This window comes from Epinephelus moara, chromosome 9, assembly GCF_006386435.1.
Source record: "Epinephelus moara isolate mb chromosome 9, YSFRI_EMoa_1.0, whole genome shotgun sequence".
Taxonomy (NCBI): domain Eukaryota; kingdom Metazoa; phylum Chordata; class Actinopteri; order Perciformes; family Serranidae; genus Epinephelus; species Epinephelus moara.
The window spans coordinates 7,551,974-7,564,945 of NC_065514.1; the positions used below are offsets into that span (position 1 = coordinate 7,551,974).

Sequence of the window (12,972 nt, forward strand, 5' to 3'; positions counted from 1 at the left end):
GATTTTTACTAAACTTGGTAGATATGTAGAACAGGACGCCTCAAGGTGACTGGAGAAATTTAACTCTAATTGGCAACTGGGTGGCGCTATAACAACAGAAAAATGCTTAAAAATGGCTAAAATGCGACTGATCGCTGTGGCGCCCCCTGTGGACCAATGTTTGTTTGTTTCTAATTGTTGGTATGACTAAGTCATGGTATGGTATGCTGTCCTCAATGGATATGGACTAGTAATGTATAAAAAANCTGGGTGGCGCTATAACAACAGAAAAATGCTTAAAAATGGCTAAAATGCGACCGATCGCTGTGGCGCCCCCTGTGGACCAATGTTTGTTTGTTTCTAATTGTTGGTATGACGTCATGGTATGGTATGCTGTCCTCAATGGATATGGACTAGTAATGTATAAAAAAGGAACGTTGCAAAAAAGAATCTTGTATTACAAATGAAGCCTCTCACATATTCATTTCTATTGACTAATATTCTGTTCATGTCCATTTCCAAAGGTGTCAAGAAGATTTTTCATGTATAAGTCTCTTCAGTCACACACTTCACATTTATGAGGCCAGAAAATTAGAGACTGAGTAATTCATTTAGACACAAGAGTCCTCAGGAACTGACACTAACTCCTTACAAATATTGACATTCTAGAAGGATGTTTAACTCCGATAAAACTGCACCTGAACACCTGGATGCAATATTTCTGTTTTTTTTATGTTAATATTCGCATATATAGGACAGAAATGCTTCTGTTCTGATCTGGTCTCTATGTTAGCCCCACGGGAGGTGGGACTAGACCACTCACATCATTGCTGACTTCCTCTTCGTCCATGTCGATCAAAAAGATCTTCATGATGTCATCAGAGGGTCCCTGTAGTAGGCGCTCCCATAGGGGCTGGTCTCTGTCGCTGAGCTTCCTCTTCTCTGGATAAGACAGACACGTGACATGAGTGAAGCATGTTGCTGCCTTCTATTGTCTAATTATTTTATTTGCTATGTAAGAAAGCGTACCTCCACTCTGGTGAACACAGTACAGAGAAAACTCCCGGGGATCGTTCTCTATCTGTGGGAGGAACATAGAAGAAACATTTTTTAACATATACAGTATGTATCTTCCCCTTCAATCAATATTTCCTATGAGTAGCTTGAATAAGGAAAACTCTCATTTATGTTCCACCCATTGACCCTGTCAGCTCCCTGCACCTTACAAAGCTCACCTTGAACTTGTTTAGCAGCTGTTCAATGACCTGGTTCGTCGTCATCCTGCTGGTGATACGAACTTTAGTCGGAGTGCCATATGATGGAGTGAAGATAGATGTCTGTAGAAGACAGTGAGACATTGGTGAGCTACAGCACAGATATAAAAACACACAAAAAAGAAGTCATGTTGAGCAGAAACCAACCTTATAGTTGTAGAAGTGTCCGTTAATAGAGAAGCGATGTTGTCTTTCTTTCTCTCTTTGTGCTGCTGATTTCCCTCTTCCCCTCCTCCTCTTGACCAATGAGGCGTCGCTCATACAGCGGAACAGGTTGGACTCGGCCTCCATCTCTGAGCTCTTCTGCCTCGTGGGGCGCAGTGTGGTCGTCTCATAAACAGCTGGGCCTTTAAGGTGTGCACAAATGCTTATATTCAACATTTGGTGTAAATAATACCAATTTATCCCATAGTTTTATTCTTTTGTCAATCACGTTTTTTTTGTTGTTTTTTGCTAAAAATAAAACTAATAATGAAGTTTGATACCAATCTATAAAAAGTTTTTGATCAGTATTTTATGTCCTTGAAATAGTCTAGTCAGTATGCTGTAATGTAATGCAAATTAGGTACTTTAAAGCAGTGGTGGAATACATTTATTACTTTAATTTAATTCAATTTAATTTAATTGTTATTTTATTCTATTCTATTTTTTTAAAAATTTAATTATATTTAATTTTCATTTTTATTCTATTTATTTTATTTTTAATTTTATTTGTATTTGTATTTTTATTTAAAATTTTTTATTTTATTTCTATTTTATTTCTATTTTTATTTTATTTTTTAATTTAATTTAATTTAATTTAATTTAATTTAATTTAATTTCTATATTATTTTCCTAAATGACTTTAGTCACTAGTTACTCTGCAGATTGAGGTTATTAATAGAAAATATAATCAACTAAAGTATGATATATATGTAACTGTAAACTAACCACTAATCAGTTGAAATCAGCCCCAATTAGCCCGTCCTCATCCGGTAATATAATATACAATGTTCTTGAATGGGCCATTTTACAAATTGAATACTTTTACTTTTGGTACTTTAAATCTTGATACTAATACTTTTGCACTTTTTCTAAAGTAACATTTTGAATGCAGGACTTTAACTTGTATCACAATATTTTCACATTGTGGTATTGCTACTTTTGCTTAAGTTAAACATCTGAGTGCTTCTTCCATTATGGGAATATGGGAGGAAAATAAAAACAACCTGGTAAAGGTTTGGTGATGACTCTGTCCTGTGGCGTCTCAGCCATCTCATCTATTTGGTGAAGGTCAGCATATTCTCCCCATCGTGACATCCCCCTGCACAGAGAGACAGAGAAGGGAGGAAATTATGTTAGAAACTTATAACCGATCCTAACTATCTGCATGTAGAAACATCAGTTAGTTTAACATACTTTAATCATGGCGTGAAACATTTGATCCACACTACTACTGAATTCTATTTAAAAGCTCATTTTATTTATTAAGAAACATCTTCACCATTTTGCCTACACATGCTCAGCATTTAGAGAACATTTAACCAACTTGAAGACACACAAAAGCATCAACTTGATGATACATGCACAGCACACAACACAATGGAAACATTTTCCAGGGTACACTAAACACTGAAGAGCTTCTCAAGGTCAAGGAAGGATCCTTAAACGGCTGAATTTCAAGGAGGCTACATCATTGAATGCCCCAGAAGGACTGTTCCAATGTCAAGGGTCCTTCAAATTCTATCAAGGACTGAGTCTGTCCTTCAGAAAATTCAAGGATGCATGTGTGTGTCCTCAGCAGGCATGAAGTGACTATAATTCTTTGCACATGATTTGCAAGAACTGAAGGAGGGGCCTCTTCAGTTATCCACACCTGGGCACTTGCTAGCCTGTTCCAATGTGTGTTCACTGAATGCTATGGGAAGGAATCTTGCCTAGCAGCTATGGGACCCGACTTGGAAGGCCCTTGCCTACCATGACCTTGAAAAGCACTGTTGTTGTTGCCATAGTTTTTGGCTTGTGAAGTTATTGAAGTCAGCTATACGTCATCCGGGTCATATGATTCATTAATTATAATAATAAGCAAAATGCAAACACTAGGTTAATGGCACAAACCGCAACAAGAAGCGTTGCCATTTCCAGTCATGTGCATCACTCGTAAGTGTCTCCTGGAAACAGTTTCCATTGTGTTGGGAGCTTCTTGCAGGACCTTTTCCTAATGCTGCACGTGTGTCATGGAATTGGTGAAGATGTTTCCTCGTTTGCTGGCGCTGTGTCTGTTAGCATGTGTCTCCTTAATTTGCAGCACATTGAGCTCTCTCAGCCACCATACATTTGTCATTTGTATGACATATCGGTAATATCACACAGAATCTGAGAACAACCTCTTGTCTCCGATGGGGCTGACAGGACTGCTGGGGTCGGTCGAGATCAGAGGGGCAAAAGGGATTATCTGTTTATCATCCTGTATTTTCAGCCTGATGGGCCTCCGTACTCCCCAGGAGATATTGAGGACTCCTTCCACCACCACCTCTCCATCAACATCCTGTTACAGAGACAGACCAACAAACACCTGTACGGTGTATAATTACAGTCATACATTCATTCTAACCCCTAACTCAAACTCCTAACGTCACTTCATGACCCAAATTCAAAAGCAGCTATGTAATCGCTGCGTTCACATGGATTCAGGCAGGATATCATATTCATGGATATGAGCAACACGGTAAAATTAGGTGAGGGCGGCAGCAGTACATGGCATTGCCAACCAAAGTTAAAATAACTTTTTGCCATCCTCCAGACTGGAATTTCCCACCAGATGTCACATAGCTCCCTCACACAGGGAAAAAAACACTCTGGACAAGCACTGGACTGTACTAGAAAAATTACATAATATAATGAACACAAAATAATTCTTGGTAAACAAAACGACATCACCGTGGCAACATATCTCCATGTTTTGTTTTGTCATCCTGCCATTCTGATGGACTGTTTGTTTTTCCCATGCCATCCAGACGCTGTTGTCGGTCCTCTGCCTGCTTTCATGTAAATGCAGCCTGAGAGTCCTAAAGATGCTTCTTATGTGTACACTATTCATGAAGCAACAGTTAACAAACAAACTAGGCAATTTTAAAAATAAAATCACAGCATACCTGAAAGAAACTGAGGTGCAGCTGATTGTGGTCCTTCAGGAAGCAGTTGTAGGTGTTGAGTAGTGAGAGAAACTCTGCTCTGGAATGAAAACAACAGCGATGAATGACTAATTGCATGGTGTAGCAGACCGTGACAGAGCACAGAGCAGTGCCATACAACAGTGACTTATTATATTTATGATCCAAACATGATGTTTAAGTATACGTTCCATATATAAACACAAATCAACAATCATGTTTCCGGGGTGGTGGTGCGTCTTCCTCAAGCTCGGGTCGTCTACCAGAGGCCTGGGAGTTTTAGGGTTCTGCGCAGTATCTTAGCTGTTCCTAGGACTGGACTGTTTTGGACTAAGACCTCAGATGTTGTACCTGAAATCTGCTAGAGCCGATTACCACTGGCACCACTGTTGCCTTTACTCCTCAGATCCAGCCTAGATGTTGGGTCTCAAAGCAACAGCTCCATATTCTCTGCTCTCATCCATCTATGTCTTGTTCCAGTAGCCCATTTCTCATCAGGGTGCCCTGCTTCCTCAACACCTGACGAGGACCTTGTTGACCTGGGCGATGTCCGATCTGCTATGACTCTTGCGTTTGTAGTTTCCCCATCCTGAGATAGGCTAGTGGCATTGAGAACCTTGCTAAGGGCCCACACTGGATATGTTTTCCCCTACCCTGACCAGGAATTGAACCCAGATCTATAGTGTCTATATATTGGAGTATTTTCAAGCAAAACTCAGGTGCATAATCATGACAGGAAACACTTTGTCTCAATTGGTAACTAACAAGTCAGAGCAGATGACTGTGAGATGTGGGGTCCCACAGGGGTCCATTTCGGGACCCCTCTTGTTTAACCTCTCCATGCTTCTGTTGAGCCAGATCATACAAAATAATAAAACAGCCTATCATAATTATGCAGACGACATGCAAATATACATATCACGTTCACAAAGCACAAACAAACAAACAAACAAAAAACATGGCATACAGTTTAAAAGACTTCTTCAAACACACCAACAAGAACAGGGCATGCATTTGAATGCATCAAATTTATTTCCAAAACCAAAAGAGATAAGCCCAACATAGCTGGCCATGGAAAGAAAGGCAGAGTGTCAGCTCTCACCTTGAATCCCTCTCTTTTATAACCAAGAATCAAGCGAGAAACCCTGGTGTTATCCTGAACTCAGATTTAAATTTCCACAGCCACATCAAATCTGCAACTTTGTCTGCCTACTACCATTTAAAGACATTGCTAGAGTCAGAAGAATAATGTCAAAGCAAGACTTAGAAAGGCTCACCCATGCCTTTGTTTCCAGTGGATTACTTTAAAAACAAGCTGTCCAGCATCTTCAACTTATTTCCTAGTTCTTGTCAGGACCCTAGCAGCAACATTCTGACCACATTACACCAACTCCAAAATCCTTTCCCTGAATGCCTGTCACTCAGAGAATTGATTTTAAAATCTTGCTGCTTGTGTGTAAATCACTCTGTGGCTCAGTGCCCAAATATATCTCTGACATGCTTGAGCGTATGAACTTTCTAAGACCCTTAGGACAGTGGTTCCAAACTGGTGGGTCACAGATCCAATCTAAATGGACCACGGATGACTTGCAAATTTGTCAAGGTTGTAAAAAGCACACTTTATCTTTAAGAACAGTGAACTTCTGGCACAGAGCTTTTCTTTCAAAGTGCCATTTCCTGCTGTAGAGCAAGTGATTAACAGACAGATACTTGACAGAGACTGCAAACTAGCTCAACAACATAACCAAACGCAAGTGTTACGCTGAATATATTAAACTGTGTGGAACTAATGACCAAGGAGAAATCTGGACAAGTTGGGAACTACTGCCTTGGGACATCTGGGGCCAGCCTACTCACCGTCCCAAGAGTCAGAACAAAACATGGTGAAGCATTGTTTTGTTATCATGCAGCACAAACCTTTGAAAAACAACCTCCCAGACGATGTTGAACAAGCTGCCTTGCCTTGCCTTGCTTACAAAGTGACCCACCTGGACAGTGTCCTCCCGTCCCCTGCCTGGATCACAGGTTGAAGAGCCGCTTCACTCATCTCTGGTTACTGCAGAGAGACAAACAAATGGACAAATCATTCATAGCAGCAGCTCCTGTCAGTAAATCTGGAGCTTGAAGCAGGAGACAAACACGAGAGGCTGCTGACTTGTTGAATGGTACTTTGGTGTGCATGTTCCTAAATAAAAACACCTGACCAGTGTCAACACAGAGCGAGGAATCTCACAGAAAATCAACTCCACTCCTCTTGTACAACAACACTGTGTAACTCCCTGTGAAAATGAACAATATAATTAGAGTCTTACCGTCTCTAACATGACAAATCAGCGCTCTCCTCTTGATTCTGTCTCTTTGTCCCTGTCTTTCTTCTCTCTGTGCTTTAAATATATCTTTCCTCTCTCTCTCTGTCCCTCTCAAGTTTTTGTGTTATATTTATCCCTTCTTTCTCTCCGTCTGGCCATGCCTTTACTCTTTCACTTTCTTTTTTTGTGCTGTCTCCAAAGAGATTTAATAACAGTACTCCACCCAGTAACCAGTGATGACAGTGTGGAGCCAACCATTTGTTTATTCTTTGAGGTCTGTGCCTGTGAGCACAGATTGTTGGAGGCTCCACGTGGCTTCTCTCCTTTAAATCTCTTTTCTTTTTCTCTCTCTCCATGTGAATTACAGAGCAGTGTGAAAGCAGCACTCAGTTTGTTGGTGGAAGAAAAATCTCAGGTATTCAGCGGCTGTCATCCAGCAGCCCCAGCACTCCCCTCTCTGACTGACACTTCACTCTTGTACATCAGCAACAAAATTTAAAGGTGCAGTGCACAACTTTCAATGCAATGTTTATAGAAGGTAAGGAAATCCCATATTTTTAGCCTTAAATGTAAATGGATGGCCTGTTTCAAAACACACATGTGAAGTTAAGTTTTCACACGTGAAAAAATATATTTAAATGTTTTGTACCCTGATCCCTGCCCCCTCTTCCACCATCACCACAAAAAAATAAAATAAAATGAAACCTAACAAAACAAAACAAAAAGAATCAAAACAAAAACAAAATAATAAAATAAAATAAAACAAAATAAAATAATGAAATAAAACAAAACAAAACATAACATAACAAAACACAACAAAAATAATCAAAACAAAATAAAATAATAAAATAACAAAACAAAATAATAAAATAACACAAAACAAAATAAAACAAAACCTAACAAAACAAAACATGACAAAACAAAAAAATCCAACATAAAATAAAATGAAATGAAATGAAATAAACAAAATAAAATAATCTTTATTTATAAAAAGCGCTTTTAAAAACAGTTACAAAGTGCTTTACATGTCAACAATTAAAACAGACAAGACATGAAAACAACTTTTAAAAGAACTGATAAAAACACTTTAGTATATAAAAACTGAGGACATAAAAGACATTTTATATGAACTTAAAACTCAAGTAAAATCTGTAAAGGATCTCTGATAAAAGTGTTTTAAGAAGGGACTTAAAGAAATCTCTTACTCAAAGAAAAGACCTGACTTTCTCGGGCAGATTGTTCCAGAGCCTCTGGGCCCTGACAGCAAACACTGTCCCCTTTAAGTTTTCAGACGGGCCTCTGGAACAGACAAAAGACCTCAAAATACGTCCTGGTGTGTACGGTACTAAGAGGTCGGAGATATACCTGGGAGAGAGGCCATGAAGAGCCTTAAAAGTAATCAGTAACATCTTTAAATCTTTTCTGAAACATACTGGGAGCCAGTGTAAAGAACTGGAGTGATGTGATCATGTGTCGTGGTTCTGGTTAAAAGCCTGGCAGCTGAGTTCTGTACAGTCTGCAGTCGATTAATAGATTTTTGATTCAGGCAAGAAAAGAGGCTGTTGCAGTGACCCAGACATAAAGAGATAAAAGCAAGTAAAACTGTCTCAGTGTCTTTAAAAATTAAAATGGGTCGTATATTTGAAATATCTCTAAGATGATGAAAACATGACTGGACATGTTGCTCAAAATTTAAATTATTGTCAAACCAGACTCAAGATTTCTCGTAACAGGTTTGAAACACCCCCTTATCCCAAGACCCTCATCCCTTCATCCCAAACATGACTGCAAGGTCCAAGTTAAATTCTGATGTTAGAAGAATCTCACTATTAAAATAAGTTAGTAAAACCAATGAAAAAGAGGAAAAAGCTAAATGTTTGTCAGACAATAACATCAGTGCTGCTAACAGCTGCATTATTTTTCATGTATATTCGTCACATTCTCATCCCTGCTGAGCTGAGGGACAGGAAGGTGGGACAAATATTACACTACACAATATTATTGACTCAAGGCTTTACATATACCTGTCCAAATCATATAATAAAGGCATTTATTTGCATGAATTTGGTGAATAGCAATTTTAAAATAAAAGATATCATCATGAAACTTCCTCAGTTGATTACTTACAATAGTATGAAAAAATAAATTAAATTAGGCATTATCTCATTATTTATGCACTAATTTGCATATATGTTAGAAAGGTAAATCTGATGAAGATGAAAACAAAAATTACAGAGGGATTTAAGGATATCTGCTTTTATTACCTAGAAAATCAAAATATACTGTCCATAGCCCTAAAAAAATCGATTTCTGCCATATTTTGGGGAATAAAATGTCACATAAATCAGGCTAGGAATGATTTATTAACAAATCCCTCTGTAAATATCTTAATATAGCTAGGTGTATAACTGGAAAGTTTGGTGTACATAGGTGCTACAGAGGCTGAGATGTTCGAGAAAACGGCATTCAAAGATTTACATAATAACATAATGACATTATACAAGTAGACAAAATGTAATAAAATAAACGTCTAAATGTATAATTTGAATGTTTTCTTTATGCCAGTTTGAAAGAATGCATATTCAAGGAGTAAACGAGCCCAAAATCTGTTCACCACTGCATGAAATATCAATGTTTTTGCCTGCCATGTCTCGCTAATACTCCAGTAAAATGTATGGGAGCTGACTTTGTAATTAGAAGGTAGAGGGGATGGTCCGTCCTGTAAGCGAGAAGCCTGCCAAGCTGCAGACCACTGTTTGAGACCAACAAACAACAAAATTGGTTGTGTATTTGTGAGTTATTGCTCTGTTTCCAGCAGCTTTTTGGGCTCCAAACGTGGATGTTTTGTAGCGACCTGTCAGCAGAGAAAGTACCTAGACACTGCTGTTTCCAGCCCAGCTAGTGCCACCAAAAACGAGTATTTTAACCCACAACATGACCATTTCCGAATCATAACTAAGTGGTTTTTGGGCCTGAAGTTAAGCTTTGTTAAAATGTAAAGTTTAAACATATCTGCTGAATAATAATAATAATTTTTCTGCCGATTGGTTGGATCTTTAACTTATTCTTTTTCTGATTTAGTGTAGAATAATTGCACTGTTTTGATAAACAGAGGTAGGACTTTGCATGAAAAACTTAAATCTGCCTTTATTTATTGTTTTTTTTCTGGATTTCAACAAGGATCCATGGACACCAAAGTAGGTGCAAGACTCTAGACACAAACACTCATTTCCCATCGACTGTTTCGAAACTACTTACTCATTTGTAAATCAGGGTTTTTCACAGTGACTCCCTGGGGTGTGTGTTCATGTCTGAACAGACCTGACATGGGGAGATTGTGCTTTCATAAAAAGTTTCATTAAAAAAACAAACAAAAAAAAAACTTATTACTGGAAGAAAGAAACTGTTTTTGTTACACCAAGTCCAAAGAATTTCTCTTTCATCTCTAACTTTACCTGATGTGAGCACTCCACTGTCTGTGTGTGTGTCCTGCAAGCCTCAACACGCAGGTTATAAGGTCCCCTGGAGCAAATACATCCAGACTGTGTGCTTTTCTGCATGTGTGTGTCTACGTGTTCGTGCATGTGTGTGATTTGTGAATCATACGCACGTCAAAAGTCAAAGCAAAGCCAACAAAAAAGGAGAACTGCTGAAAAGTGGTCAACATTGCAAAGTCAATAATCCGGGCTCATAAATCCAGCAGACACTGCTCTGTTAGACGCACCTTCGCACAAAGGGAGACAGCTGAGTCTGGAGGGGTTGGAAAGAATCTCACAAAACAAGACCGTCAGGGATTTTTAAGCCGTTTGAAATAAATGTCATTAGTGCAAAACAAAACATCTTGTGAAGTATTTTTATAGCCATGCATCATGGCCACTTCCTTCTATTCAGTGATGTTCCACTTTGCTTCTAGAGAGGTATTGCCACATGAGTTTAAGGTTCTCTTGCAACTGTGGATCAATAAATCAAAGCAGCCCAACCGTTGGCAGTGAGGCTCACTAGAGTCCAGTTTTTGGATAAACAAAATGGAGACTTTTGCTGTTCTTAGATACTCGCCACCAATGGACTTGGAGCTAAAGTGACCCAGGAAAAGAGCTGGGAAAAGACGTAGCCAGCGGGAAAATAGCCAAGGTACACCATGACACACCCAGTTTCCCCGTATATTGCCTTATTGTGTGCCACTCCCCCTCTCTCTGCCTGTCCTTCTCCTTTACTCCACTCCTTTCTCCCTTTGTGCTGTATTCTAGTGTGTGACACTTTCTCTGTCTCACTCACACACACTCATTTGACCTAAATATGATGTCGTGTTAGTACAGTGCCCCCTGTTGAAACTCTGTTTAACTGAATAAAAAGTGTTTACTGTTACGCTGATTTTACAAGTTTTACAGGTATTTTTAGGCCTGTTGAGACTAAACTAATAATAATAATAATAATAATAATAATAAAAGTACAGCAGACCCATGAACTCAGCTGTAATAATGTATCAAAATTATGAAAGTTTCTAATGCTATTAAAAGGAAAATATTGAACAACCTAAGAAAAGCTGTTGGCACATACACAACGAAAACCTAACTATCATACATGTATACATCAAATATGTCCAGGTTTAAAGAGCTATCAGACCATCAGTACATTCAGGTATATTATGTATTAATTATTATTCTTATAATCTAAAAAATAAGCTGTTTTTTACCTGTACTTCCACAGTTAATCACACTTTACCAAACTGAAACATAACATAAAGATGATCGAACATATTCACTCCTACCTGTCCAGTCCTTCAGTCTCCAAACAAATGAAGCTGGTTCACTCCATGTTTGAGCTCTTGAAACTGTGCGTGTGTGTGTGTGTTTGTGTGTGTGTGTTCATAGGTCCAGAGTACAGTGAGTGCATGTGGTAAAGAGGTGAGCTTGTGTAGCACACTGCAGCAGCTGGTTAATTATTGCAGGACACGTTGAGACAGCGTTGGAAGGGAGGGGCTGGCTGACACCAGATATGACTCGCCTGTTTTGTGTGTGTATGTGTGTGTGTGTGTGTGTGTGTGTGTGTGGAGAGCGAGAGAGAGAGTGTGTCATGCCAGGGATTGGCGGTTTGCTTTTAGTTTGACCTCATCGCAGTCAGTGTGTTCCTTGTATGTTACATGTACGAGGAATTTGACTTTACAGGAAAGACAGAAATAGACATACGAAAACAAGGACGACAAAGTCAAACAAAGAAAGTTAAACATACATTTTATACACATGAGGTGGATGGTTATGAAACCATGACATCTTGAAACCTAGACCGCCGTTATCAAATCTTTCCTTGCTAAGGATTGCTTTCTGAAACTACGAGGCCACCAGAAGCTGCACTGATCAGACAACACTGAGCAAACGACAGCTGCAAGTAAGAATAAAGAGAATAATCCAGGAGACCTTCCTGAGGACGGACATCCAATACACACTGTAATTGGGTTCAATTAAATGCACCTCAGTCATGACAATTATTGTTAGGTGGAGAACAAACACTCATAATGTCAAACCAGGACAGGACAGGTGTTGCAAGCAGTCTTTCAGGTGAGGTGAGGCAAGCAAGATGGCCCCCTGTCCATGTGGAATAACTCAATTTGTTCATTCATTCGTTTGTTTCGCTCGTGTCCACACGCTGCAACTAAATGATACCACAGTAAAAAATTATAACACACATTCCATTATCGAAAAGGAGCAGGGAGAAGAATTTTATTTTACCTGCACTTCTCTCAAAACACGTCAGTTATAGTTAATAACCAATACTTACAGTGATCTCAGAAGGACACATAGATTAGACTTTGATAAATGTACATTGAAGACATCTTAATGCTGGGTCAAAGGGGCAGCAGGCCAAGCAAAGCACCCCAGATGTCCCTCTCCCCAGCAACACTTTCCAGCTCCTCCTGGGGGACCCCAAGGTGTTCCCAGGCCAGATGAGATATGTAATCCCTCCAGCGTGTTCTGGGTCTGCCCCGGGCCTCCTACCAGTGGGACGTAACTGGAACACCTCTAACAGGAGGCGCCCAGGAGGATCCTGATCAGATGCCCGAACCACCTCAACTGACCCCTTTCGACGTGAAGGAGCAGCGGCTCTACTCCGAGCTCCCTCCGGATGTCCGAACTCCTCACCCTATCTCTAAGGCTGAGTCCAGACACCCCATAGAGGAAACTCATTTCGGCCGCTTGTATCCGCAACCTCTTTCTTTCGGCTATTACCTCATGACCATAGGTGAGTATCAGGACGTAGACG

The 12,972-nt window shown here is 39.5% G+C and overlaps 1 protein-coding gene across 1 annotated transcript in view; it reads right to left on the reverse strand.

The window, feature by feature from the left end:
• The window catches only part of rassf6 (Ras association domain family member 6), a 13,310-nt gene extending 1,668 nt beyond the window's left edge, over positions 1-11,642 (reverse strand). Inside the window, exons 1-9 of the mRNA XM_050052472.1 lie at positions 11,483-11,642; positions 6,394-6,461; positions 4,388-4,466; positions 3,620-3,780; positions 2,462-2,556; positions 1,401-1,600; positions 1,215-1,316; positions 1,009-1,060; positions 803-921 (exon numbers count right to left, since the gene is read on the reverse strand). Of these exons, the coding sequence (XP_049908429.1) occupies positions 803-921; positions 1,009-1,060; positions 1,215-1,316; positions 1,401-1,600; positions 2,462-2,556; positions 3,620-3,780; positions 4,388-4,466; positions 6,394-6,452 (867 nt within the window). The 5' untranslated portion in view covers positions 6,453-6,461; positions 11,483-11,642. The remainder of the gene's footprint in view (positions 1-802; positions 922-1,008; positions 1,061-1,214; positions 1,317-1,400; positions 1,601-2,461; positions 2,557-3,619; positions 3,781-4,387; positions 4,467-6,393; positions 6,462-11,482) is intronic.
• Positions 11,643-12,972: the final 1,330 nt, after the last annotated feature.